General features: G+C 41.6%; 4 protein-coding genes across 4 annotated transcripts in view; all 4 read left to right on the top strand.

The window, feature by feature from the left end:
- LOC123518688 (PDZ domain-containing protein 7-like) overlaps window positions 1-5444 on the top strand; it is a 42857-nt gene extending 37413 nt beyond the window's left edge. Inside the window, exon 5 of the transcript XR_006678867.1 lies at window positions 2975-5444. The gene's annotated coding sequence lies outside the window, so the exon portion shown is untranslated. The remainder of the gene's footprint in view (window positions 1-2974) is intronic.
- The window catches only part of LOC123518680, a 29507-nt gene extending 7581 nt beyond the window's left edge, over window positions 1-21926 (top strand). The window contains 9 exon segments of the mRNA XM_045279647.1: window positions 11018-11213; window positions 12200-12342; window positions 12639-12746; window positions 14158-14247; window positions 16035-16107; window positions 16110-16243; window positions 17295-17440; window positions 17927-18162; window positions 19479-21926. Coding sequence (XP_045135582.1) covers window positions 11021-11213; window positions 12200-12342; window positions 12639-12746; window positions 14158-14247; window positions 16035-16107; window positions 16110-16243; window positions 17295-17440; window positions 17927-18162; window positions 19479-21271 — 2916 coding nt within the window. The 5' untranslated portion in view covers window positions 11018-11020 and the 3' untranslated portion in view covers window positions 21272-21926.
- Window positions 218-1222, top strand: LOC123517064 (zinc finger protein 676-like). Its single transcript, XM_045276897.1, has one exon. It carries the CDS (start codon window positions 218-220, stop codon window positions 1220-1222), a length of 1005 nt encoding a protein of 334 aa, XP_045132832.1.
- On the top strand, window positions 6015-6533 carry LOC123517067 (protein archease-like). The gene has a single exon (XM_045276913.1). It carries the CDS (start codon window positions 6015-6017, stop codon window positions 6531-6533), a length of 519 nt encoding a protein of 172 aa, XP_045132848.1.
- Window positions 21927-26715: the final 4789 nt, after the last annotated feature.

Here is a 26715-nt window from a genome sequence, read left to right on the forward strand (position 1 = left end):
GGAGGCAAGGAATCTAACGTCTAGCCTGTGTCAATAATGACTAAGTGCAGTGTGGTTGTGGTGCACAATTGTCCCAGACTCACCCACTGCTACAAGAAAAGATAGTTCATTGTTACATCATTTCTGCTGTGGCACTACTGACCAGTCTTCCTATGAGGTGGCAGCTCCCTGTGCAGTGTTAGGAGTGCCTGGCAGTGCCTCGATTCATCTTGGCAGCATGTCTGGTGTAAAGAGCGGGAGGTATCCGTGCGAAGAGTGTGGCAAGGTGTACACGCTGCCCGGGAACCTCAAGAGACATGCAGAGGTGCACAGTTTGGGTCCCTTCATGTGCGACAACTGCGGCAAGACCTTTGTGCAGAGACGCCTGCTGGCCCTGCACACCAAGAGGCAGGCCTGCTTCCGTGCCTCCCGTGGGCGCTTTGGGGTGACCAGCATCCCCCGGCCCTTCAAGTGTGAGGAGTGTGGCCGCAACTTCTCCAAAGCTGAGTCGCTGGCGGCACACATGGCCCTGCATGTCACAGGTGGCACCATCGTGTGTGAGGTGTGCAACAAACTGTTCTCCAGCAACCACCAGCTCAAACGCCACCGCGTCACACACACCGGTGCCAGGGACTTCCTGTGCAGACGGTGTGGCCGGACATACACACAGCGTGGGGACCTCAATAAGCACATCAATGCGGCACACGGAGGTGTGGTGGACAGCGAGTATAAGGAGGAGGAAGAGGAGGAAGAGAAGCCGCTGGCGGTGCCCCTCGTCCACTTCAGCGACAAGCGGAAGCACTACCGCTCCACGGGCAGCCTGAGGAAGTACCGGTGTGAGGAGTGTGGGAGTAGCTTCAGCCGCCGTGATGTACTCATCAAGCACTACACCACACACTCCTGCACCAAGCCCTACCAGTGTGAGGAGTGTGGCAAGGTGTTTGCCCGGAAGGACATTCTGGCCACACACACCCTCCGCCACATCAAGGTGCGGGCGCTCACCTGCGATGACTGTGGGGCGGTGTTCTGGGACAAGACGGCTCTGCGGCAGCATGTCGTGACCCACCTGCCCCCGGAGTTCAAGTGTGAGGTCTGCAGTAAGGAGTTCCGAGCCAAGGTGTCCCTGGAGAACCACCTGCGGCGGCACTGGGGTGTTAAGGAGTTTGTCTGCGCTCACTGTGGCAAGGAGTTTCTGATCAAAGCTTCCCTCAGCCGACACATCCGCTCCTTTCATAAGACCTAGTGTGTAATTCACTGTGTGTGTGTGTGTGTGTGTGTGTGTGTGTGTGTGTGTGTGTGTGTGTGTGTGTGTGTGTGTGTGTGTGTGTGTGTGTGTGTGTGTGTGTGTGTGTGTCTGTGTGTGTGTGTTTGTGGTGCCTTAGCTATCATAAGGATATAAGAACATAAGGGATGTTACAAGAATTCACTCACATCATGGTAAAGATGTAGGAGAGAGAAAGACTTCACTGACTGACTGACTGACTGACTGACCAACCAACCAACCAACCCAAAAGACCATCACTGCATGACTGGACACCACAACAAAGACTGCTGCACTAAATATCAAAATGAGATGTGATAAGTGGTGGACAAATAGAAGTAGCTATGTATTAAGGCAGAACAGAAGGTAGCAATGGTGTCTAGATGGTGTCAAAATACAGATGGGGGATGCTTCAAATGTCCAACCCTCCTCCTCCTCCTCCTCTAAGATTTTTTGTATTGTTATGAGGTGGATGGAAACAAACAGTGCCATGTGTATATATAATTTGTTTTCCCTCCTGTATACTATTTAGAGCTATTTTTTTATTAAGTAGGAGAGGTTTAGTAGAGTGTAAGGCTGTCTGCATATGTGTGTGTGTGTGTGTGTATATGTGTTGGGGGGGGTTCTTTGTGTAGTTGTCAGAGAGTTAAGATGGTCAGAATGTTGGTAAAGTGTTGTTGGCTTCACTGAAAACTAGAGTTGCTTCACAGGAATTGAGATGTGTAGAAGGTGAAGACTAAAGAGGAATTATTTTCTTCTGTAGCTTTTGATTAGTGACTGAAGTGAGACAGTCAAAGGAACGGAAGGAATTACGGGTGTCAGTTCAATAGTTTGTGTTGATGTGAGCTTTTGAGAATGAGAAGAAAAGGAAAAAAGACAGTGTATATACTTTTTGATATATATTTTTGTTATGCTTTACATTTTCAAAAGGGAAACAAACAAGAAAGAAAAGAAAAAAAAAACTAACTACTCTGAAGCTGTAGTGGCTCTTGGGTTCAAAACATGATGTAGCTTATTGATGATATTACTGATTTTAATTGAATAATACTTTGATATATATTTTTGTTATGCCTTACATTTTGAAAAGGGAAACAAACAAGAGAGAACAGAAAAAATATGCTTCTTATAGTCTGTCTACTCTGGAATGGCTCCTGGGTTCAAAGCATAATGTAGCTTATTGATGATGTAATTGATTTTAGGTGAATAATACTTGTTTTCTGTTGATCCACACTCTTATCATGAGGACAGACTATGGTTCTCCTCAAGATCTGACAACCATGCATTCCCTGGGACATGATTAAGACTGAGACCCAGGAGCCACTTTAGAGTAGACTGACTATAGTAAGTTGATTTGTGGTGCTGTAAATTTTAAGAAGGGGAGAAAAAAAAAAAAAAAATACACCATTCAAAGCAAAGTCTGTGATGCAAGTAGTTTTGAGGGAGGGAAAAAAAGAAAAAGAAAGAAAAAAAAAAGGAAAAAATAATATATTTCTCAATACAAAAATCTATTAGTGAGTCAATTTTGAGAAAGAGAACAAGGAAGAGAACAGAGATGAAAAAAGAACAGTATCTGAATTTAAGAAGAGAATGAGAAAGAGATAAAAAAAAAGCAATGATACATCTTAATACTGAATGCTGTGGTGCTGTGAGGATATTGGAAGGAAACCAACAAGAAAAATAAAATATGTTCTTTCAATATTAAAATCTGTGATGCTGTTGATTGTAAGGAAAAAGAGAGAGAGAGAGAGAGAGAGACAAACATTTAACTCTTGGAATGCCACAGCTGTGTTATAATCCTGAGTTTACTATGACACTAATACTTTCAAAAGGCTCTGTGTAGTTGAAAAGTTACTCGGGTTTTTAAGGATATTTTTTGCAATTTTAGTGACAGATTAACAAGATTTCTACATTATAAACTGGAAACACTCTTACGAACCCAACTTATCATCACTAACTTTTGAAAACAGTTGTGGTGAGAGAGCAGAGCGTTTGTGAACATAGGTATTATTCTGGCTGAGATTACATGGTTTTTTGTTGAATTCCACTGGTGCAGGCTTGGAATCAGTAGCAGGTGTGTGTTGTAAAATTCTCGGCAGATTTGACAGGCTTGGTCTTGAATGAGTGGTAGGTGTGTTGTGTTGCAAAGTTCTCAACAGGTTTGGTCTTGAAATGAATGACATAATATAAGAATTTTTGGGTGTGTGGTCTTCAGGTGTGTTGCCCAGTCAGATTCTCGCAGGTTTGGTCTTGAAATGAATGCCAGATGTGTTCTCGTAAAATTCTCAAAGGTGTGGTCTTGAAATAATTAGCTGAATTTTTTTGCAGTAAAATTCTCGTAGGTTTGGTCTTCAAATGAATGCCAGATGTGTTGCCTTGTAAAATTCTTGCAGGTGTGGTCTTGAAATGAATGATGAAATTCTGACTTGTCTTGAAATGAATTGTCTTTTAAAATTCTAAATTCTTGGAGGTTTGGTCTTGAAATGAATGATAAGCGTGTATTGCAGTAAAATTTCTGAAGGCGTGATCTTGAAATGAATGAAAATGTGTTGTCCATTAAAATCATCACAGGTGTGGTCTTGAAATGAATACCAGTGTGTTGTCTAATAAAGTTTTCAGTCTCCGTAACCCATTCAGTACTGGGATACATTTTTTACCTTGAATTTTGGGTGTGACTAAACAATTTTATCGACATTAAGAAAGGTCCATGGAGGTCAGAAGATTAATGGCCAGTCTTCACTATTTTTAATCCCCCACACAAGTTTCTGCAGCTGTAAAAAATCATCAAATACTAAGCAGAATGAATATGAAAATGAATCATTGTACTGAAGGGGTTAAGTCAGTGCCCTGTGTGTCAAGTCCAATAAAATTCAGTCTTAAAAGCATCAAATTACACAGTGTGGCCTTGAAATGCATGACCTGTGTGTTGTAGTGTAAAATCCATCTTTAAATATCCTTACAACACCATGTGGAAACCAAGAACCTGTGTTGTATTGCAAAGTTCTCATTCTTAGAGCTAGTGTCATACAATTTCAAGTTAGCATTGTGTCCTCTTTGATATGTTACAGGATGCTATTAAGATTTTGTGGCTTAAAGGTATTTCTCTCCTCTAAGTGTGATAAAGAAAGATGGGATGAGAAGGCAGGAAGGCAGAATGGATGAAAGTGTGATGATAAAGATAAGGGGAGAAGGGAGAAGGCAGAGAGATAGGAAGAATGGATGAAAAGTAGGCAAAGAAAGGATAGACAAGGGAGGAAGGGAGGGAAATGAAAGGAATAAGTGCAGAAGTTATTTAGCTATGGAGGGTGATGTGAAAGTTTGCATGTTTGTAAAGGAAATATATATGAAAAGATGTGCATTAGAAAAGGTGCTAATATAACATGTTTCTTATAATAATCAGCTGTGTGTGTGAATTCAGTGGTAAAGAAAATGTACATGTAAAAGTGTCAATATGTACAGTCATGCTATTTAGTGTTACTTCTACTTCTGTCACTGCCACTTCTACTTCTACTTCTACCACTGCTACTTTATTTCTATCACTGCTACTTCTACCACATGTACCACTTCTATTTCTACCACATCTACCACTTCTATTTCTACCACATCTACCACTACTACTACTACTACTACTACTACTACTACTACTACTACTACTACTACTACTACTACTACTACTACTACTACTACTACTACTACTACTACTACTGTACTTATTCTTTTCTCCTTTTTCTACCACCCCTACCACCACCACCAAACACTTAACATTATTGAAAGACTGAAAGTATATTTAGATTTGCTGTTACCAATATCTCTTCCTAACATGACTTCTACAGTAGTACATGCAAAGGTGTATTTCAAGGCTTGTGATCGTATATATGTATGTATGTATGTGTATGTATGTATGTAGGCAACCTTATTCCCGGGAACGTATTCAGAAGCATGTACAGTACCTCCAGTACCTTCAAAGTGCTCTATATTGATGCTACACAGGTTTCTAAGGGTGTTTTTAAGGCTCCAGTGACAGATTAGCAAGATTTCTCCCTTATGAATTGGAGAAACTGTCTTGAGAATGTGGCTAATCATCTCTGTGGCCTTCGAAAATAGTGGTGAGAGAGCAGAGCATGTGTGTGTGTGTGTGTTGTGTAGGGGATCGAGTGTAAGTTGGATATATGCATTCTAAGAGCAATAAAGTATATATATGAGTTCAGTATAGCAGTGTTTGTAGTCCTTGTGTGTATAGGAGGTGAAGGAAGGGAGGGTCTGCATATTTTGGTGTCATTTTGATGTCTTAGTGTTCAATATTATCATTCATTGCATATTCTTCTTTCTTTTCCTTTTTTTTTCTTTTTTAATCCTTTCCTTTCTTCCTGTTGATTTATTTTTTCTCATTCTCTCTCTCTCTCTCTCTCTCTCTCTCTCTCTCTCTCTGTTATTTTCTTCTCTTCTCATCTTTCTCCTTTCCTCCCTTCCCTTCCTATCTTTATCTTCCTTTCCCATTCTTCTATCATTCCTTCCTATCTTTCACTTCCTTTTCCATTCTTTTATCTTTCCACTCCTTTCTATTCCTTCTCCCTTTCTTATCCCTTCTTTACGCACTCTTTTATATCCCTTCTCTTCTCTCCTTCCCTCCTAATCCATCCATACACATAACCTCCTCCCACCTCCTGCCCTACACCACCACCACCACCACCACACCTCCCAGCAGATCTGAACACCACTTCCTTCACTCACCACCAGCCACTGAGGAGCCCAAGCCAGAAGACACACCACAGCAAGGATGGAGGACGAGGGCACACAGGAAGTCATCAAACCCACACCAGAGGAGATCGCAACCATCCCGGAGGTGAAATATGAGTACCTAGATCACCCAGCTGACATACAGATACATGCTTGGGGTGCCAACTTGAAGGAGGCATATGAACAGGCAGCCACAGCAATGTTTGGGTACATGACGGAGATTGACACTGTGGAGATGACGGAAGTGCGGGAGGTGGAGGCGGAGGCTGACGATCTCCAGGGCCTCCTCTTCCACTTCCTTGATGAGTGCTTGTTTGTCTTCAGCTGTGATCCATACTTCATTACTCGAAAGGTTGTGATTACTGAGTGGGTGATTGGTGGTGATGGTGATGGTGGTGGTGGTGATGGTGCAATGAAGGTGTGTGCAAAGCTTTACGGGGAGGAGTTCCAGCTGGGCAAACATCCGCAAGGCACAGAGGTGAAGGCCATCACCTATGCCAGCATGCAGGTGTACAATGAGCCGAATCAGCATGAGGTGTTTGTTATTGTGGACATCTAAGTGTGTGTGTGTGTGTGGCGAGTTAGGTTAGGTCAGGGTGTCTAATTTTGGTTTGCTTTAGTTAGGTTAGGTTGTTACTAGTGAAATTGTGTTTGTTGAGGCTTGGTTGTGTTTTGCTGTGTGTGTGTGTGTGTGTGTGTGTGTGTGTGTGTGTGTGTGTGTGTGTATTTACCCAGTTGTAGTTTTACAGGGCCTGGGCTTTATGCTCGTGTGGTCCCGTCTCCATATCTACACTTATCCAATTTTTCTTTAAAACTATGTACACTCTTTGCTGATACCACTTCCTCACTCAAACTGTTCCAAGTCTCAACACATCTTTATGGAAACTAAATTTTTAACATCTCTCAGACATCGTCCCTTCCTTAGTTTCTTACTATGCGATCTTGTGCTTCTAAAGTCATATTCTTCTCTCAGGATCAGTTTCTCATTATCCACTTCATCCATTCTGTTAATCAATTTATAAACTTGTATGTGTGTGTGTGTGTGTGTGTGTTAGTCTGTAAATGGATTGTTATTATTATTATTAGTGATGGTTATGTGTGTGTGTGTGTGTGTGTGTGTGTGTGTGTGTGTGTGTGTGTGTGTGTGTGTGTGTGTGTGCTGTGTGCGTGTGTGTGTGTTATGCTGATTCCAAGGATTTTTTTATGCTACACAATCTCATTATCCTCCTTGATTTCTACATAAATTGTCTCCTTCCTTCCTTCCTTCCTTCCTTCCTTCCTTCCTTCCTTCCTTCCTTCCTTCCTTCCTTCCTTCTTTCATTAATTCCTTTCTTTCTCTCTCCCTTCCTCTTTTTCTCCCTCCCTCCTCCTCCTCCTCCTCCTCCTCCTCCTCCTCCTCCTCCTCCTCCTCCTCCTCCTCCTCCTCCTCCTCCTCCTCACAGCCATACCATAGCATAACTAGCACTATTTAGATTAGGTTAGGGTTTGGTTAGGTCAGGTCAGGTCAGGTCAGGTCAGGTCAGTTCAGTCTCAGTTCCTTTACAGTGTGGAAGGAAGCAATGGTCTGTTGTGGCCAGGAGTGAAGCAATCAAGTCTTGTCATGTTTCCTGCTCATCAGTGCCTGTTGTTCTGAGTGGTGGTGTGGTGGTGGTGGTGGTGGTGGTGTGGTGGTGGTGTGGTGGTTCCCTGTAACTCATTAAAAGGCGATGATTTTTATATTGTTCCTGTTCTTTTATTTTGTTATCCTCTGTGATTATACTTTGTGTGTGTGTGTATTTACCTAGTTGTAGTTTTACAGGGCCTGGGCTTTATGGTCGTGTAGCCCCGTCTCCATATCTACACTTATCCAATCTTACTTTAAAAGTGTGCACACTCGTTGCAGACACCACTTCCTCATCTAAACTGTTCCACGTCTCAACACATCTCTGCGGGAAACTATATTTTTTAATATCTCTCAGACATCTTCCTTTTCTCAGCTTTTTACTATGCGATCTTGTGCTTCGGATGTCATATTCTTCTCTCAGGATCAGTTTCTCATTATCCACTTGGTCCATTCCGTTGATCAATTTATAAACTTGTATCAGGTCTCCTCTCTCCTTCTTTGTTCCAGGGTTGGTAGATCCATAGCCTTTAGTCTCTCCTCATATGTCATCCCTTCAAATTCTGGAACCATTCTTGTAGCCATTTTTGTAGCCTCTCCAATTTCCTTATGTGTTTCTTTTATGAGGGGTCCACACTACTCCTGCATATTCCAATCTGGGTCTTATTATAGTACTTATCAATTTCTTCATCATTTCTTTGTCCATGTAGTGAAATGCTACTCCAATATTCCTTAGCAAATTATATGTTTCTCTAAAAATTCTATCAATATGGCTTACTGGTTGATTGTTTTCTTCCATCGTCACTCCTAAGTCCTTTTCCTTTTTACTTTCTCCAGTTCTACTCCATCTCCCATCTTATAGATTCCCACAGGTCGTCTTTCACTCTTTCCCATTTCCATGACATGGCTTTTGTTCACATTGAATTCCATTTCCCATTTCTTACTCCATTCCCAGATCTTATTTAGGTCTTCTTGCAGTATTTCACAATCCTCCTTTTGCTTTATAACTCTGCACAGTTTCGTATCATCCGCAAACAAATTTATGTAGCTGTTCACTCCTTCTGGCATGTCGTTAATATAAATGAGGAAAAGTATTGGTGCCAATACTGACCCCTGTGGCACTCCGCTTTCTACTGCTCTCCACTTGGACTTCATATCTTTAACTACCGTCCTTATTTCTCTCCCCCTCAAATAATTTTCTATCCATCTCAATGTGCTTCCTTTTAAGCCACCCTTCTCCTCTAACTTCCACAGTAATCTTGCATGTGGCACTTTGTCAAACGCCTTTTTTAAATCCAAATAAATGCAGTCAACCCATCCCTCTCTCTCTTGTACTCTATCAACTATTTTAGAATAGAAACTCAATAAATTAGTTACACAAGACCGTCCTTTTCTAAAACCAAATTGGCTATTTGATATTAATTTGTTGTCTTCAAGGAACTCAATTCATTGTTTCTTTATTATTCTTTCACACATCTTGCATATTACACTGTGTGTGTGTGTGTGTGTGTGTATTTACCTAGTTGTATTTACCTAGTTGTAGTTTTACAGGGCCTGGGCTTTATGCTCGTGTGGCCCCGTCTCCATATCTACACTTATCCAATCTTACTTTAAAAGTATGCACACTCGTTGCAGACATTACTTCTTCGTTTAAACTGTTCCACGTCTCAATACATCTTTGCGGGAAACTATATTTTTTAACATCTCTCAGACATCTTCCTTTTCTCAGCTTTTTACTATGCGATCTTGTGCCGAATGTCATATTCTTCTCTCAGGATCAGTTTCTCATTATCCACTTGGTCCATTCCGTTGATCAATTTATAAACTTGTATCAGATCCTCTCTCTCTCTTCTCTGTTCCAGGGTTGGTAGATCCATAGCCTTTAGTCTCTCTTCATGTGTCATCCCTTCAAATTCTGGAACCATTCTTGTAGCCATTTTTTGTAGCCTCTCCAATTTCCTTATATGTTTCTTTTTATGAGGGGTCCACACTACTCCTGCATATTCCAATCTGGGTCTTATTTTAGTACTTATCAATTTCTTCATCATTTCTTTGTCCATGTAGTGAAATGCTACTCCAATATTCCTTAGCAAATTATGTGTGTGTGTGTGTGTGTGTGTTTCACTGTTTTGATCTGCTGCAGTCTCTGACGAGGCAGCCAGACGTTACCCTACGGAACGAGCTCAGAGCTCATTATTTCCGATCTTCGGATAGGCCTGAGACCAGGCACACACCACACACCGGGACAACAAAGTCACAACTCCTCGATTTACATCTCGTACCTACTCACTGCTAGGTGAACACGGGCTACACGTGAAAGGAGACACACCCAAATATCTCCACCCGCCCGTGGAATCGAACCCCAGTCCTCTGGCTTGTGAAGCCAGCACTCTAACCACTGAGCTACTGGGTGTGTGTGTGTGTGAAAATATTTTGATGGTGTATGGTGGTGTAGTAATAGTAGTTGTAAATGTGAAAGAAAGATGCAGTAGTAGTATTGAAGTAGTAGTATTGAAGTAGTAGTATTAGTAGTAGTAGTAGTAGTAACAGTAGTAGTAGTAGCAGCAGTAATAGCAGCAGCAGCAGTAGTAGTAGTAGTAGTAGTAGGTAGCACAGTAGTGACACAAACAGTAGCTGCAGTGATAGTGGTGGTGATGGTGGTGGTGGCGGTGAAGTGGAACAATGAAGGCACTAATTACTGAAAGACTCTGCCAAACAATGAGCACAATTGATATAGAGACTCACTATATTGCATTATGAGTGAGGCAGTAACACACACACACACACACACACACACACACACACACACACACACACACACACACACACACACACACACACACACACACACACACACACTTACACGTCCCGGTAAGCGGCGAGGCAAATGGGCAAGCCTCTTAATGTGTGACCCCTGTTCACCTAGCAGTAACTAGGTACGGGATGTAACTGGAGGGGTTGTGGCCTCGCTTTCCCAGTGTGTGGAGTGTGTTGTGGTCTCAGTCCTACCCGAAGATCGGTCTATGAGCTCTGAGCTCGCTCCGTAATGGGGAAGACTGACTGGATGACCAGCAGACGACCGAGGTGAATTACACACACACACACACACACGTTACAGAGGAGGGAGCAGAGGCAAGGAGTGTGGGTTAGCTGAAGGGAAGGATTATTATACCTAAAACACATTAGATAGGTAAATAAAATGATAGTTATAATGAAATAGACTCAGGTGGCTGTGTTACCGTGAGATTTGTTAAATGAATGAGAGAGAGAGAGAGAGAGAGAGAGAGAGAGAGAGAGAGAGAGAGGATTATGTAGAAAAGATAAAATGTCCCCCCAAAAATAGGTAAGCACTTGCAATAATAACGACAATAGTGGTGATAAAGATAATAATAACAATAATAACAACAACAATAATATAATTGATAATAATGATAATGTAACAGGTGATGGCAGCAGAGTGCAGAGGAAGGAAAGGGGGATGTATGGAGGAAATTACAATGCAGAGGAGCTTTTTATCTCCACCAGTGAGGGAAATTCTCCTAAGAGCCACTCCTCCTTCCTCCTCCTCCTCCTCCTCCTCTTCTTGGGTCACCTCAGATGGCAAGATTGAGTGGGAGAAGACTGAAGAGGTGCTTGCAGGTGAGAGAGAGAGAGAGAGAGAGAGAGAGAGAGAGAGAGAGAGAGAGAGAGAGAGAGAGACAGCAGCTTACACACATAGGCCACAAAATGTATTGAGTATAATTAACTAGACAATATTAAAGATAAACATGATACTTTAGACACACATCACATACATAACCTGTGAAAATAGGGAAAAATTTACACTGAAACTATAGAAAACGTACACACACTCCGCATAGTGTAGTGGTTAGCATGCTCGGCTCATGACCGAAAAGGCCTGGGTTCGAGTCCCGGGTGCGGCAAGGCAAATGGGCAAGCTTCTTAATGTGTAGCCCCTATTCACCAGCAGCAAGTAGGTATGGGATGTAACTGGAGGGGTTGTGGCCTCGCTGTCTTGGTGTGTGGAGTGTGTGTTGTGGTCTCAGTCCTACCCGAAGATCAGCCTTTGAGCTCTGAGCTCGCTCTGTAATGGGGAAGACTGGTTGGGTGATCAGCAAACAACTGCGGTGAATTACACACACACAGACACAGTTATTCTGTCCTGTGGAAAGGAAAAAGCACATGATAAAAGAATATTAGAGTAATTCAAAGAAGATTAGACATATTGAAAATAGATTAGACAAATAAAAGAAAAAGAAATTAAAAGACAATGAAGTAAAAGACTAGAGAAATAAAAGACAAGACAAAAGACTAGGAACATAAAGTCCAGTCAGATAAAAGATAAAAAAAATAACAAGATTAGACAAATAAAAGACTACACATATAAAAGACCAAGCAAATGAAAAGATGATTAGGGAAATATATGAAAGGTGGAACTGTATAAGTGTGTCTTGTACTTCCATTGCCACATGTAAACCTAACCTTTTGTGTTCCTGCAGCTTCCCTTACTGGCTGTGCTCTGAGAAGACACATGCTTGATCTGTTCTGTAAAGATGTACTCTCTATCCTCTATCCAACACTGAAAGCAAAGGTGCACTCCCTCACCTCATTAACTCCCCATGCAGGTGTGGGTGGACAGGTGTGGAGTGAGGAGTGGTACAGGGGTGCGGTGGAGGCCCTGGCACCACTCCTGCCTCAGTGCCAGGCCTTCGTGGTGGATGGAGATGCCCTGCCAGCCCTCCTGCCTCACCTGGCATGGATGGCACAGGTGAGAGAGAGAGAGAGAGAGAGAGAGAGAGAGAGAGAGAGAGAGAGAGAGAGAGAGAGAGAGAGAGAGAAACTAGATAAGAAAGATCAAATGTGTGAATGAAAATAAAAAGAAATAGGTTAATATTTGTACTAATAGTAATAATAATAATAATAATGTAACAAACAATGAAGGCAGGATCTGGAGAGAGAGAGAGAGAGAGAGAGAGAGAGAGAGAGAGAGAGAGAGAGAGCATTTCCAAACACTACTCAGACCACCAGTTCACTCTGTTCAGCTACTCATGCTTTGCCGTGCAGGGGGAGGGTGTGCAGCGGTGTGTGGCGCTGCTGAGGGTCGGGGAGGCCTGTGACTTCCTTGCTGCCCTCCTGTGCCTCACCGCGCTGGCCGAGAGGTGTCTGGGGGAGGTGGGTGGCTGCTGCATGTAGTACTGTTACTATTATTGTTATTACTGTTATTATTACTATTATTGTTGCTATTGTTTTTGTTATTATTATTATTGTTATTACTATTATTATTATTATTATTATTATTATTATTATTATTATTATTATTGCTATTGTTTTTGTTATTATTATTATTGTTATTGCTATTATTATTACTATTATTATTATTATTATTATTATTATTATTATTACAAATATTGTTACTAATGTTATTGTTAATATTGTTATTATTATAATAATAATAATAATAATAATTATTATTATTATTATTATTATTATTATTATTATTATTATTATTATTATTATTATAATAATAATAATGATATTATTATTATTATTATTATTATTATTATTATTATTATTATTATTATTATTATTATTATTATTATTATTATTATTATTATTATTATTATTATTATTATTATTATTATTATTATTATTATTATTGTTATTATTGACTATAACAGGGTACATTCCACAATATTGCAACATATCATAAAGTCAATCAGAACATTATGTATAAAAATTGTATCAGTATTAAGAATGAGTTTTAACAAATTATGTATATAAATTTTTTTTTTTTTTTTTTTTTTTTTGCAATAGGATACACCTGTCACTTGCCTAGTCCTACATACAATTGTCACTCCCTCCAACCCCTCAGTCTGCCCTCAAGTAGTGACTCACCACTCACCACTCACCACTTCCTTGTTGAGTCTGTTTCATCCACCACCATTTGAGAATTTATTCCTGCCTGTCTCTTCATAAACTGAGGTGTTAGTTGGAAAGAGGTGGGCATGTTTCATAAAGGGACTGCCATGTGTAGGTCTGATGGCTTCTTTCCTAATCTGACCTGACCTGACCTGACTTAACCTAGCCTGACCTGACCTATCCTAATCTACTGTAGCAATCAAGCCTGACCTGACTTAATCTAGCCTGACCTGACTTAACATAGACTGACCTGACTTAATCTAGCCTGGCCTGACTTATTTTACCTTGACATGACTTAAGCTAGCCTGACCTGACGACCTAACTTTGACCTGACTTAAGCTAGCCTGATCTGACTTGACCTAAGTTTGACCTGATTTAATCTAGGCTGACCTGAATTAACATAACCTGATCTGACTTAATCTAGCCTGACCAGACTTAACATAGCCTTACCTAACTTAATCTAGCCTGACTTGATTTAATGTAACCTGACCTGACTTAACCTAGCCTGATCTGACCTGACCACACCAAACCTAACCTAACCAGACCAAATCTAACTTAACTTGGTACTAATTTGACCTCACTTAATGAAATCTGAACTGACCTAACCTAACACAGCCTAACTCAACAACCTAATGTGACCAAACTTGACCTGTTCTTCCCCCAGCTGGTCCTAATGTGTGGAGGTCAGGTTCCCTTCCTCCTCCGTGACCTCCTGGACACTCCTGAGCTGCTAGGGGTCATGGGTGCCACCTGGGTAAGTGAGGTCACAGTAGCGGTGGTGGTGGTTGTAAGGACACAGGTTCTAAAATGCCTCTGTGCCTCACCTTCACTGCACTGGTTCTTAGTTTTAATGTGGTTCTTGTGGCATATTAGCAAGATTTCTACATTGTTATCAGGGTAAATGCTCTTGAGAATGTTGCTAATCATCTCTGTGCCATTTAGATAAGAGTCTTTGTGTGGTTCTAGTGACAGATTAGCAAGATTTCCACATTGTTATCAGGGTAAATGCTCTTGAGAACGTTGCTAATCATCTCTGTGCCACTTAGATAAGAGTCTTTGTGTGGTTCTAGTGGCATATTAGCAAGATTTCTATGTTATTATCAGGAGTTATGCTCTTGAGAACATAGCTAATCATATTTGTTGCCTTTGTGGTTCTAGTGACAGATTAACAAGATTTCCACATTATCAGAAAAAAATACTCTGAGAATATGGCCTATTGTCTCTGTGGCATTTTTTTATGTAATACACGAAAACTGGCCAAGGAGCAACAAAAATTATTAAACAAAAAGGCCCACTAAGATGCCAGTCCCCAAACAGAATTCAGAGAAAGTTAGTCAAAAGAAAAATTAAAGTCTTGAAACCTCCCTCTTAAATGAGTTCAAGTCATATGTAGGTGGAAATACAGAAGCAGGCAGGGATTCTCAGAGTTTACCAGTGACAGTGATGAATGATTGAGTGTACTGGTTAAGAGTGTTCATGTGATTTTAGTAACAGATTGACAAGATTTTTACATTAATATCAGGAGAAATACTTTTGAGATCACTGCTAATCACTGTGGCTTTTGCAAATAGTTATGTTGAGAGAGCCAAGTTGTTTGTGAATGTCTTTACTAAGTTGTTTAAGTTTTCAAAGATGTTTGTATGGTTCTAGTGACAGATTAACAAGATTTTTATATTATTGTCAAGAGAAACACTCTTGAGAACATTGCAGAGTACATGCCTAGAGGAGGTGGTGGTGGTTGTAGTGTTGGTAATAATAGTAGTGGTGGTGAAGGTGCTTTATAAAGGTTACAGAGATGTTTAGCCAGATTCCCATGAGTATTTTCTCAATTAATGATGTAGAGTCTTGAAAACTTATACAACTTCTAGAATATGTTTGACTACCATAAGAATCCTGAAAACATCCTTGAAAACCCAAACAACTTCCATTAACGATTTAAACATCATTGGAAACCTAACTTAACTTCCACTAGAGACTTAAATTTCCTTGAAAACCTCAATAACTTCCACTAGAGACTTAAACTTCCTTGAAAACCTCAATAACTTCCATTAGAGATTTAAACTTCCCTGAAAACACTAAACACTTTCATTAGAGACTTAAATTATCACTAGGATCATGAAACCACCAAAGAAAACCATAACTTCCATTAGAACCTGTCAAGTTATTGCTAGACTCCAAAGCAAACATTTGAAGGCCTGCATATCTTCCACAAGAACTCATCAAACTATCACTAGCACCATGAAAACACCAATAACATCCATTAGACCTGTTAAACTATCACCAGAACTATAAAACCACTGAAAACCTTGTAAATTTCACTATACAACATGAAAACACCAATAACATCCACTAATCCTTGTTAAACTATCACCAAAACCATAAAACCACTGAAAACCCTTGTAAATTTCACTATACAGTATGAAAATACCAATAACACCCACTAGAAGCTGTTAGAATAAGCCAAAATTGATCCCCAAACCAAGAACACACAACAAAACTGAACAACACAACTTATATTACCACCTGCTTCTCCTTCTGCAGGTTAAGTTAGCAAAGGTGCTGGTGGGGTCTGTCCTGGGGCTGAACCTGAGGAACCTAGCCTGGCATGGCTTTCTGGTCCTGAGGAGACCCAGGCTGGCCCAGTGTGTGCCCTGCTGCTACTGCTGGCAGAGTGTGGCAGGGTGCTGGAGGGACGGGGAGGGAGGAAAGCTGTGCCAAGGAAACCCAGCGTGTGTCTCAATCTAAAGGAGGTGAGAGAGAGAGAGAGAGAGAGAGAGAGAGAGAGAGAGAGAGAGAGAGAGAGAGAGAGAGAGAGAGAGAGAGAGAGAGAGAGAGAGAGAGAGAGAGAGAGAGAGAGAGAGAGAGAGAGAGAGAGAGAGAGAGAGAGAGAGAGAGAGTACATATTCTTTAACACTTTCTTCTCCCACTAGGACTGTTTTCAAAGGAGTATTTGTTCTTGTTTATGATATGGCACTGCTTTCAAATCACCACTATTTAGTCTTGGAAACATCCTAAAACCCCAGTAACTTCCATTGCAGCCTACACTAGAATCATGAAAACACCCTTGAAAATCCCAGTAACTTCCACTGCAGCCTGTCAAACAACCACTAGAATCATGAAACCATCCTTGAAAATCCCAGTTGCTTCCACCAGTCTGATAAACTACTACTAGAATCATGAAAATATCCCTTCCCTGAAAACCACAGCAACTTACACTAGAGCCTGTTAAACTATCACTAGAGTTATTAGAAATATCTTGAAAGCCCAAGTAACTTTCTCTACAGTCTGTTAAACTCACTAGAACCCAAAACACCCTTGAAAACCCCAATAACTTCCACTGCTATTATGAAAACATCCTTGAAAACCCCAATAACTTCCACTACAATCATAAAAACACCTTAACCCCAATAGCTTCCAAAACCTCTTTGAAAACCCCACTTACTTCCAAAGCCCTCTTGGAAACACCAATAACTTTCACTACAATTATGAAAAACCCTAACAACTTCCACAACATCCTTGAAAATACCAGCAACTTCCACAACAATTATGAAAACACCCTTGAAAACCCTAATAACTTCCAAAAACACCTTGAAAACACTAATAACTTCCTCTGCAATTATGAAAATATCCTTGAAAACCCCAACAACTTCTAAAAACACCCTTGAAAACCACAGCAAGTTCTACTACAATTCTGAAAACACCCTTGAAAATCCAATAACTTCCAAAAACACATGGAAAACACCAGTAACTTCCACCTTAAGAACAAGAAGATCCACTGTTATATTCCTTTCTCCTCTCCAGGGTGTAGCAGTGGAGGTGGCTGTGGAGGAGGGTCAGCTGTGGCCATCTCGTGCAGTGGTGGAGGAGGTGGTGGAGAGGAGTGGGTTGGTGCCTGTGGTGATGAAGGCTGTGTGGAGGAGGGCCCTGCATCACCTCTTTGAAGGCAGGTGTGTGCATTTACCTGGTTGTCTTTTGTGTTTGTATAGGCATTGTATCTCAGTAGGCCTTTTTTTAATTGTAATTTTTGTTGCCCTTACTGGTGCTTTGCCTACAGAATAATGAAAAGAAAGAATTGTATTGTATTTTAGAGTAGCTGTGTTTGTGATGTCCTGTCTATGTATCTCTTGGTGTCCAGTATGACCTTAAAATCCATGTTTTATATTGTATTCATGTACATATTATATTTTGTGTATTATCATTAGTTTTATTGATGTTTGTTTTGTTGTCTGAAATGTTAAGAAGAAAATGGACAAAGTAGACTAGAATAATAAGTGAATGACCTTCCACCACCACCTTCTACAGCTACTCCTTCATCCCCCTTTTTGATTACCACCTTCACCATCTACAGTTACACCTTCATCACTCTCCAACTACCACCACCATCTTTTATAGTTACCCCTTTGCACATCTCTAACAACCACCACCCTCTGCAGGCACTGGGTAGGGCTGGCACTGCTCCTCCCCCAGCTGGAGTGCTCCCTGCGGTGCCTCTTCGCGTGGGCTAATGAGGTGCCTTCGCGGGTGCTCACTGCCCAACACACAGCTCTCTACACCACCCTCGACCACGTCCTTGCTCCTCGTGTTACTGGAGGAGGAATAGAGGACGTAGGAGGAGGTGGTGGAGCTGGAGGACTGCAGGTAGAACAAAGGGAAAGTGGAATGATTGAAGGTGTGTTTAAAGTTGAGGGTTTTCTTGAGTTGTAGTGATATTAACTCCTTCAGTACCTTGACACATTCTCATATTCATTTTTACTTACTATTTGGCATTTTTATACAGCTTCAGAAACTTATGTGGGGGATAAGAATAGTGAAGACTCTGGCCATTAATCTTTTGGTCAAATCACATCCAAACTCATGGTAAAAAATGCGTCCCAGTACTGAAGGGGTTAAGCTACGTACACACTTGTTGCATATCCCGTATCGTATCATCGTTGTGTATCATTGTGGATGGGGAAGTATTGCACCGTTGTGTGTCAAAATATGATACAAAAATACGCAACAGTCTCCTTCCACCATTTGTCGGTCTTTTTCGTCACATCAAAGGAAAGACACAACTCACATAGCGTGTTGTGGACTGGGAGTGTGGCATAATGGCATTGTCCCGTTGCACATTCAGTAATCATGGACGGGCAATACTGTAGTGTATAGAGCTTCATTTGTGAATGCATGTGATTGTGTTCTCAGTTTTGTTATTCTTTAAATTTTCTTAGTGGATGAAGGAAGAAACCACAAGGTTCAAAGAAACCTACCAGGAAAGGAAGTTGATTTGATTTGAGGCAAACATGTGGATCAATACAGTACAACAAACATAAAAAACAAGAGGAAATTGCCAAGGAAATGGAAACACCGGTAGATGTAGACAAGAAAATGAATAACACTGTTGCACATTGGAATGATGATACGACACACGGACACACAAGTGGATGCAGTAATGTTGTACAGTAACGTATCTTTGGGTGATACACAACGATGATACGATACGTGGATATGAAACAAGTGGTTGTTGTGGTAGTAGTAGTTTTTTTTTTTTTTTTTTTTACAGTAAGGCCTATAGCGCCTGTAGGCACACTTGAAGAGTGTATGGGAAGCGCTGTTCAGCTTCCACCCATTAGTGTCGCAGGCAATTTTATTTATAGTGGTACCCATATTAGGGCCATATCACCCCTGAAGCTCATCTTGGGTGTAACCACCTAGAACCTGGGTATCATGGTGACATGTAGGTAACTTTAAACCACTTGACAAATGGCAAAGTGTTTTAAGGCTGTACGTGGTGGGATTCGGTAGTAGTAGTAGGAAGAGGAGGAAGATATGAGTGAGGAGGAGGTGGAAGAGGAAAGAGGTAGTGAGCTTTGAAATCAACATGAGATAACTGAAAGACAAGGAAAAGAACGAAATCTTTATTGTTATTATTAGTTTTTATTATTATTATTATTATTATTATTATTATTATTATTATTATTATCATCATATGTCAATCCCAAATAGGAACAAGAAAAGACACTGGTGGTGAAACAGAAGAGGCAGAAGTCAAAGACGATGAACACAAAGGAAGAGGAAAGAGAAAAGGTGAATTTAAACCTAAACAGGAAACAAAAAAAAAAGACGGGAACCAACCATCACCACCGTCACTCACCACCACCACGACCACCACTACTACTACTACCACCACCATGACCGAGGAGGAGGAGGAGGAGGAAGGGGAGGGAAGCGGTGATAGTGAAAATAACAAGAATGACAAGAGAGAAGGTGAAAATAAGAAGGAAGATAACAGTGATGGTGAATATAACAAGGTACTTCCAATACTAGGCAGAGAGATAACAGAGGCTTTATTTGACCTCCTGAATTTCTCCCAGGGGCCGAGAGTGAGAGATAGAGTGAGTCACGGCGAGGCAGACCCGGGGAGTGTGTCACCATCAGCTGCCATCTTTGCACTCCACCTCTCCTTGCTAATCTTATCATGCGAAAGCGAAAACCATGATAACGCGATACCTCGACACACTAGGGGCTATTGTATTGGTAAAAACTGCTGTAATAACCTCGACACAACGTTTAAGAGTTCTAATGAGGATGAGGAAACTATAAAACATCCAATTCTTCCTCATCCACCTCTCCTCCCATCCACTCGCCTATCCCAGGAGACTGAAAATGCGTTACAGGTTCTTAGAGAGTGGATAAGTGGATACAGGAGTCACTACCACCCTACTGCTCTCCTCCACGCATCCCTCCTCTCTTCCACCTCCCTCCTGAGCGGGTGGATGGAGTGGAAGAGAGTAGAGAGAAACGAGATGGATTACGTGGAGTGGGAGAGGCAGGTGGAGGTGCTGGTGGAAGAGATGGATAGACTATATGAGAGAGTGGAAGAGGGAAAAGGCAAAAGTAATGTGGAGTTAGAAGTGAGCGCGAGAAAAGGGGATAAGGAAAGAAGTGATAATGAGGTGGATACTGAGAATGCCGTAGAAGTGAAGAGAAGTGAAGGAAATGAAAGGATGGAAGATAAAGAAAAGAATGTATGTGAAAGGCGAGAAAAAAAGACGAGGGAAGTGGCAGAGTATGATGTAGAGACAGAAAACGGAAAAGAACGAACGAGGGAAGTAGAAAACAAAGACCAAAGAAGGATGAAGGAAAATACAATGATAAATCGTGGAATGAAAGAAAACTTACATAAAACAACAGAAGAACGAAATGAAGAAACGAAGAGGACACAAAAACAAAAAGAAGAGAAGGAAATGACAATAAGACCCAAAATAAAAGCAAATCTAAGTTACCCATCGCTTTCACGCACGCACACCTTCCTTCCTTTAACAAAAACCTCAGAATTCATGGCAAAAATCCACAATATAACTTTCCAAGTCCTTCACCGACCTAAATCTGAGCTGGAAGTAGTCTCAATATTGCGCAGAATAACTACCAACATAAACACAAGCCTCAAGAACACACAGGATAGTCTCTCCTTCAAACACACGCAGTTTAGAGAAAAGAAAATGAGGTCTAGACGAAGGGAGACTTACAAAAGACAACTCAACTCGGTGCCTGTGCTGGTGTGGACTTGTTATCTCTCACTCCAGGCTGTTTATATGGTCCTCCTGTCTCTCCACGATGTTCCAGAGATGAGGAGAGATAGTTTTTCCAGTCTCATGCGGGTCCTGAAGGGGATGTTGAAGGCTATGGAGAATTTAGCGTCACAGACAGACCCTCAGATGAACCGTTGGGACGAGGCTGTTTGTCTATCAAGGGAGAATGTTGGCTTTATTTGGAAGCATTTTGGGTGTGGGATTTAAGTTTAAGTTCTCGACTGTGATATGATTCTTTTATTGTTTTGTTTTGTTAGTTATAATTTTATAATATTAAGTTTGTTTTCATCTCTGACTTGTTTTTGCTATTTTTACCTGTGTCTGCTTGTGTTAAGGCGGTGTCACACTAGCCCTTTTTCCGTCGTTTTTCAGAAAATCGACAATATTTTGGCTGCGGCCTGTCACACACAAACGGTGTTTCGTCATCACTTTCCGCCAACACAGATTGACAATGTAAACAAACATGGAGGCCACGCTGCGGCAAAGATACGCTGCTCTGAACGTAATACTGTGTATTACGAAACTTAGACGAGCTAAACAAGCCAAAAAAGCGTGCATGGATGCGTTCACGGTTAGTGGTAGAACCAATGCACGTAGAAGCAGGATGAGGAGACGCGGCAAGTCTTGTGGTCTGGTCTTGACGCAATGTTCCCAGAACCCACCGCAAGGAGGCACTACACGACGAAAGCTTTGATCAGAGTTGCCAACTCGTAATTTGAAAAGGCGCTATGTCCACCCCTAAAAAGCGCTAAAAAAGCGCTAAATTTCGCAAAGTTGTGTAGTATCCCTATTAATTGTCCTTTCACCTAACTTTTAATGCTGAAATATATGTAGCATAAAATATAATGGATTCACAGCAAAATACCCACTTTTACTCCAAATCTGCCAGCTCCCAGTCTCCAATCTCTTCGTCTGTGGCGGCACTCTGCTGTGGTTGTGTGTGTGAGCATCTTGCTGGAGATTGTGATGACTCGTATGCTTTAAGTGTTCCAATACTTTGAAGTACTTCCTTAGGCAGTTTGTAATCATAGCAGCAGCTTCCATTTCTTCGTAGTCCATATCTAATAGTCAGCAACGCATTTAAGCTTTTGATACTCAGCCGATTTCGTAGCTTTGACTTCACGATATTCATGTGACTGAAGATGCGTTCCACATCTGCATTCGAGTGAGGTAGTGTTAGGACAGTCAAAGCCAATTCTGCAAGATCACTGAAGGGGTTTTCTCCAGTTGCATCTGTGTGCGAAGATATTTCAGCCCAGAGTTCTGATGTGTCAGTATTTTTCTTCCACAGTATTTTATGTAGATTTCTCCACTGGAAGTCAATTCGTGTCAAAATTTCATCACTCTCAGTGAACATCTTTGCTAGATCTATTATTCCAGGCTTTATGGGTTGCAAGCATTCACCTGCACTCAGTAAGGACATTGACTGCAAGACTTGAACATTGTCAGGCAGACGTTGCTCAAGCTGTTTGATTAGCTCCACAACAAAACTTACACATCTTTGTCTTATTTGTTTTCATGAGGAAATTTGCATTCTGACATCTCCTTTTCAAACTCATATCCCAAGTAAGGACGTGGGTCCAAGTAGCTTTCAATCAACTCCCCTGCCTTTAATGTTTTACCTGGGATGAGGACCTTTGACTTCATAGAATCAATAAGATGAAGAAGGTCACTCAGTAGTTTCGTTGGATCTTGTACCTCTGCTTCAAATTTCTTATTAACTCGCTGAACTTCTCCCAGAATATGTTTCAGAAATACAAGGAATGCATAGTTTTCCTTGTCACAAAACATTCCATACAGGATCTCAGCTGTGTAACACTTTTCACCATGTCTTGCCATGCCAAAGTGAGTCTTAAGTTCAAGCCATTGTTGCAAAATTCTGACTATTGCCGATTCAACTGAAAGCCATCGAGTCTGGCTCAGGTGAATTAATTTAAGTGGAGCTTGACCATCATTTATCAGAGAAAATATTTCCTTGTATCTAGCTTGGCGGATAGCAGAGTGGGAAAACCAATTATAAGTCTCTTTAATCAAAAGTCTAGGTTTCTAGGGAGGCACTGAGCTGTTGCATGAGACACAGCTAACTGCAAAGAATGGCAGACACACTTAATAAGGATGAGATGAGGAACTTCTGTTTTGAGTTTTGCATACACTCCACTGTTAACTCCCGTCATAACAGAAGCATTATCAGTCCCTATAGCAGTGAGCTTTTGTAACTCCAGTCCATTATTTTTCAAGGATCTTTTCAAGGCATCACATATTCCAGTAGAATCACAGTCTGGGAGTTCAACAAGGTCCAAAAATGTCACTACAATTTTTTTCTTACTTCTTGAGTAAAATCTAATAGCAATTCCTAGTAGCTTGGTTACTGTAATGTCATTACTCTCATCAATTAAGAGACTGAACTTTTGATCACCAATGTCATCTTTCAAATCACTGCTGAAGTGTGGAGCAAGCACGTTGCACACAATAGCACTGCACTTTGTCCTCTTTAGCTTGAAATCCTTGCATCCCTTACTATCTGCAAATCTTACTTTGCACAGCTCACTGAGGTGATCAACAACACGTAATGAACAGTGTTCTGCAATGAATAGGGATACATTTCCTTCAGTCACATGTGTGTCACTACTCACTTTTTCAAATGGTATTGTGCCTTGTCTTTCGGTACTGAAAGGTTTCTCTGCTTTCTTATGTTTTAATGTCTGTCTGTGTCTATCAATGTCACTACGTTTTGCAGACAGTGTGCAATGACAGTACTTACAAACACACGTATCATCACCTTCTACTCTCCGCAACCATTTCTCATAATTTGGGTCTTTTAACCACTCTGCTCTAAAATGTTGTGCGTACTTTTTGCTCATTGTTGCTTGTAGAAAGCTAGGCAACCATCGAATTGCGACATGTACGTGAAGTAAGCGTAGCTACGAGCAAAATTATCGACGTACCGAGGCGGGTTTACACTTGAGAAGCTGAGGCAGGCGACTGAGTCACTGAGGTAGTGAGGCGACTGCGAGGACTTGATCGTGGATGCCTTGAGCTACTGGTATGAGACACGGATTCGCGTGACGCGTATCTCTCTACCCATGCTCGGTCCATCCATATTCCACTGTCAGTCATTCACAGCGGTAAGCATGTCATGAAAATGTGTGCCATTATTTCAAGCATATTACAAAATGTCCAGAAACGTACGTCGCGTCTGTGAAATTACTAATGATAACAGTATCCAATGAAAAGGTAGTACAATATTGTTTAACTTAACTACCTGGGTTCTCAACCTTTTATCGTTAAGAACCCCTGAGTTATAAGACCATCTACCAGTACCCCCAGTATTGTCACATGGAACATGGAACTCAATATGCAATGGCACTGCAAAGGATTTTATTAGATCAGCTATCTAAGTACCCCTGGAAATCTTCTTATGAACCCCCTGTGGTTTCGCGCTGTCAGGATGGCCACTGTCCATGAGCTAACATCATTAGGTCTCTATGACGCTGAAGACGTCTATGCAGAACGGTTTGGTTGGCAATAGACAATCTCATTATCAGACTTTGATTTCTAAGTTATGAAAATAATCTCATTTACGGGGCTTCATAGGTTCATGGTGTCTTGTAGTCTACTTACTAACCTAGAAGGAAAGAAAATATCATACTAACTTCGAGCTATCAATTGAGGAAGAAGTAATTTTTGTCCCAGGAATAGAGCTAGATGGTATATAAAAAACACAATGCATAGTTATAACCTAACTCTACTATTATAGCGTTTTTTGTCGTAGATACATGTTTAGAAATACTTTACCTATCTTGATATCTCCTTACGTGACAAAAGAATATCCAAAAATATACGATATGCAGTTGACCATCTTTTCTGTGAAATATTACGATATCTGTTGAATCTGGCAACTTCAACGGGAGTTTGGGTCCTCTCCTAGTGTTTCCTTATGATTGGAACATTGATATTTATACGTCATTGTGATCAGGGAAATAAAGAAAACTAAGTTTGCTTTTTTCTAAGAGCATGAAATAGAAAAATTTATGTTTACAAGTGGCAGTTTATGTATAAGACACGCAAACCTGTGTGCACTCATCCACTCTATCCAGAAGCTTAACTAATTTTCAAAAGTTCCCCAATAGCTACACAACTACCATTGGTCTACTGTTTCTATCCAGTTACCTACAAACACGTACACATTCACGGCAGCAACATGCAAAGTACACTAAATACTCCGGAGCAAAGCTGCCTCACCTTGTTTCATTAATCAGCTAACTCTTGCACACTTTCACACCAAAGCTATTTTTCATTTACCATCGACGATTTTATATTCGAATCAAAATTAAAACGACGATTGAGAACTTTCGGCCTAAAGATGTTTGAGGGCCGTGACGGCCTTGGGCGCCGCACGGGGGAAGGAGGTGGCCGTCGGGTCCGGCCTGGGGCCCAAGGCAGGGAACTGGCTGCAGGTCCTGCTTTTCCTTGGTGGCCTCAAGCTTCACTACTAGTCGTCCACTTGCAGCGCATCACACTAGGCAAGGGTCGCCATAAGCAAGAGATCAATGTCTACCACTCACCGGATGGTGCCGTGAGGGGCCCTAAAGGGGTGATAAGGGCTCCTTGCATAGAATATGATGGTGAGTGGTGTGTACGGGACCTCTGCTTATAATGACACCGGGCTGAACAACTCGCCATGAACGAGGGCACGCTATGTGCCATGAGCCAGGCACTGACAGTACCAGGGGTCCTTTACGTTAGGTTAGGTTAGGTTAGGTTAGATTAGGTTAGGTTAGGTTAGGTTAGGTAAAAAGGACTCACTTCATGACAGCGTTTGGGGAGTGGTGTGTGGCGGGTCATTGCTCATGGCGACCTGTGTGAGGCATTGCAAGGTTGCATCGTCACTGCTCTCATAACCACGGGACTGGGGTTGACCCTTTCTGGGTAAAAAGTTTCGTCCCAGTACCTGTGTAGGTAATAATACTTTGGATCGTTTCGCCATCGCCATCGCCGCACCGTTAGCCTCGATAAACGGATCGTTATCCTCAACAAACACATCTGTACCGTGGACACTGGAATCGCAACCTGTCGTGGAATCCCATTGTTAGCGTGGACTCATTTTCCTTCGCGGCTTCAAGCTCACTGATTGTTGTCAACTTGCAGCGCCTCATACTAGGCAAGGCGTCGCCTTAAGCAGGGTGCCGTGTCTACCGTCCATCAGATGATGCCGTGAGGGGCCTTTAAGGGGTGATAAGGGCTCCTTGCATAGAGTCTGGTGGTGAGTGGTGTGTACAGGACCTCTGCTTATAATGACATCGGGCTGAACAACTCGCCATGAACGAGGGCACGCTGTGCGCCATGAGCCAGGCACTGACCGTACCAGTGGTCCTTTACGGGGTGAAAAGGACTCACTGACAGTGTTTGGGGAGTGGAGTGTGGCGGGTTATGCTCATGGCTACCCGTGTGAGGCGCAGTAAGGTGGCAGCGTCACTCTCCTCGCACTCACGGGTCTGGGGTGAACTCTTACGGGGTGAAAGGGTTCGCCCCAGTACCTGTGTAGGCAAGTGAACTTCAATTGCGTCGCAGTGAGGTGGCAGCGCCACTCTCCTCGCACCTAAGGGTGTGGGGTGGATCCTTACGGGGTGAAGGGGTTCATCCCAGTACCT

Source organism: Portunus trituberculatus, chromosome 6 (assembly GCF_017591435.1).
Source record: "Portunus trituberculatus isolate SZX2019 chromosome 6, ASM1759143v1, whole genome shotgun sequence".
In the NCBI taxonomy this organism is placed as follows: Eukaryota; Metazoa; Arthropoda; class Malacostraca; order Decapoda; family Portunidae; genus Portunus; species Portunus trituberculatus.

Excerpts from the sequence above, each read along its gene's own strand:
- LOC123517067 (XM_045276913.1), top strand. The coding sequence starts at position 6,015 with ATGGAGGACGAGGGCACACAGGAAGTCATCAAACCCACACCAGAGGAG.
- LOC123517064 (XM_045276897.1), top strand. The coding sequence starts at position 218 with ATGTCTGGTGTAAAGAGCGGGAGGTATCCGTGCGAAGAGTGTGGCAAG.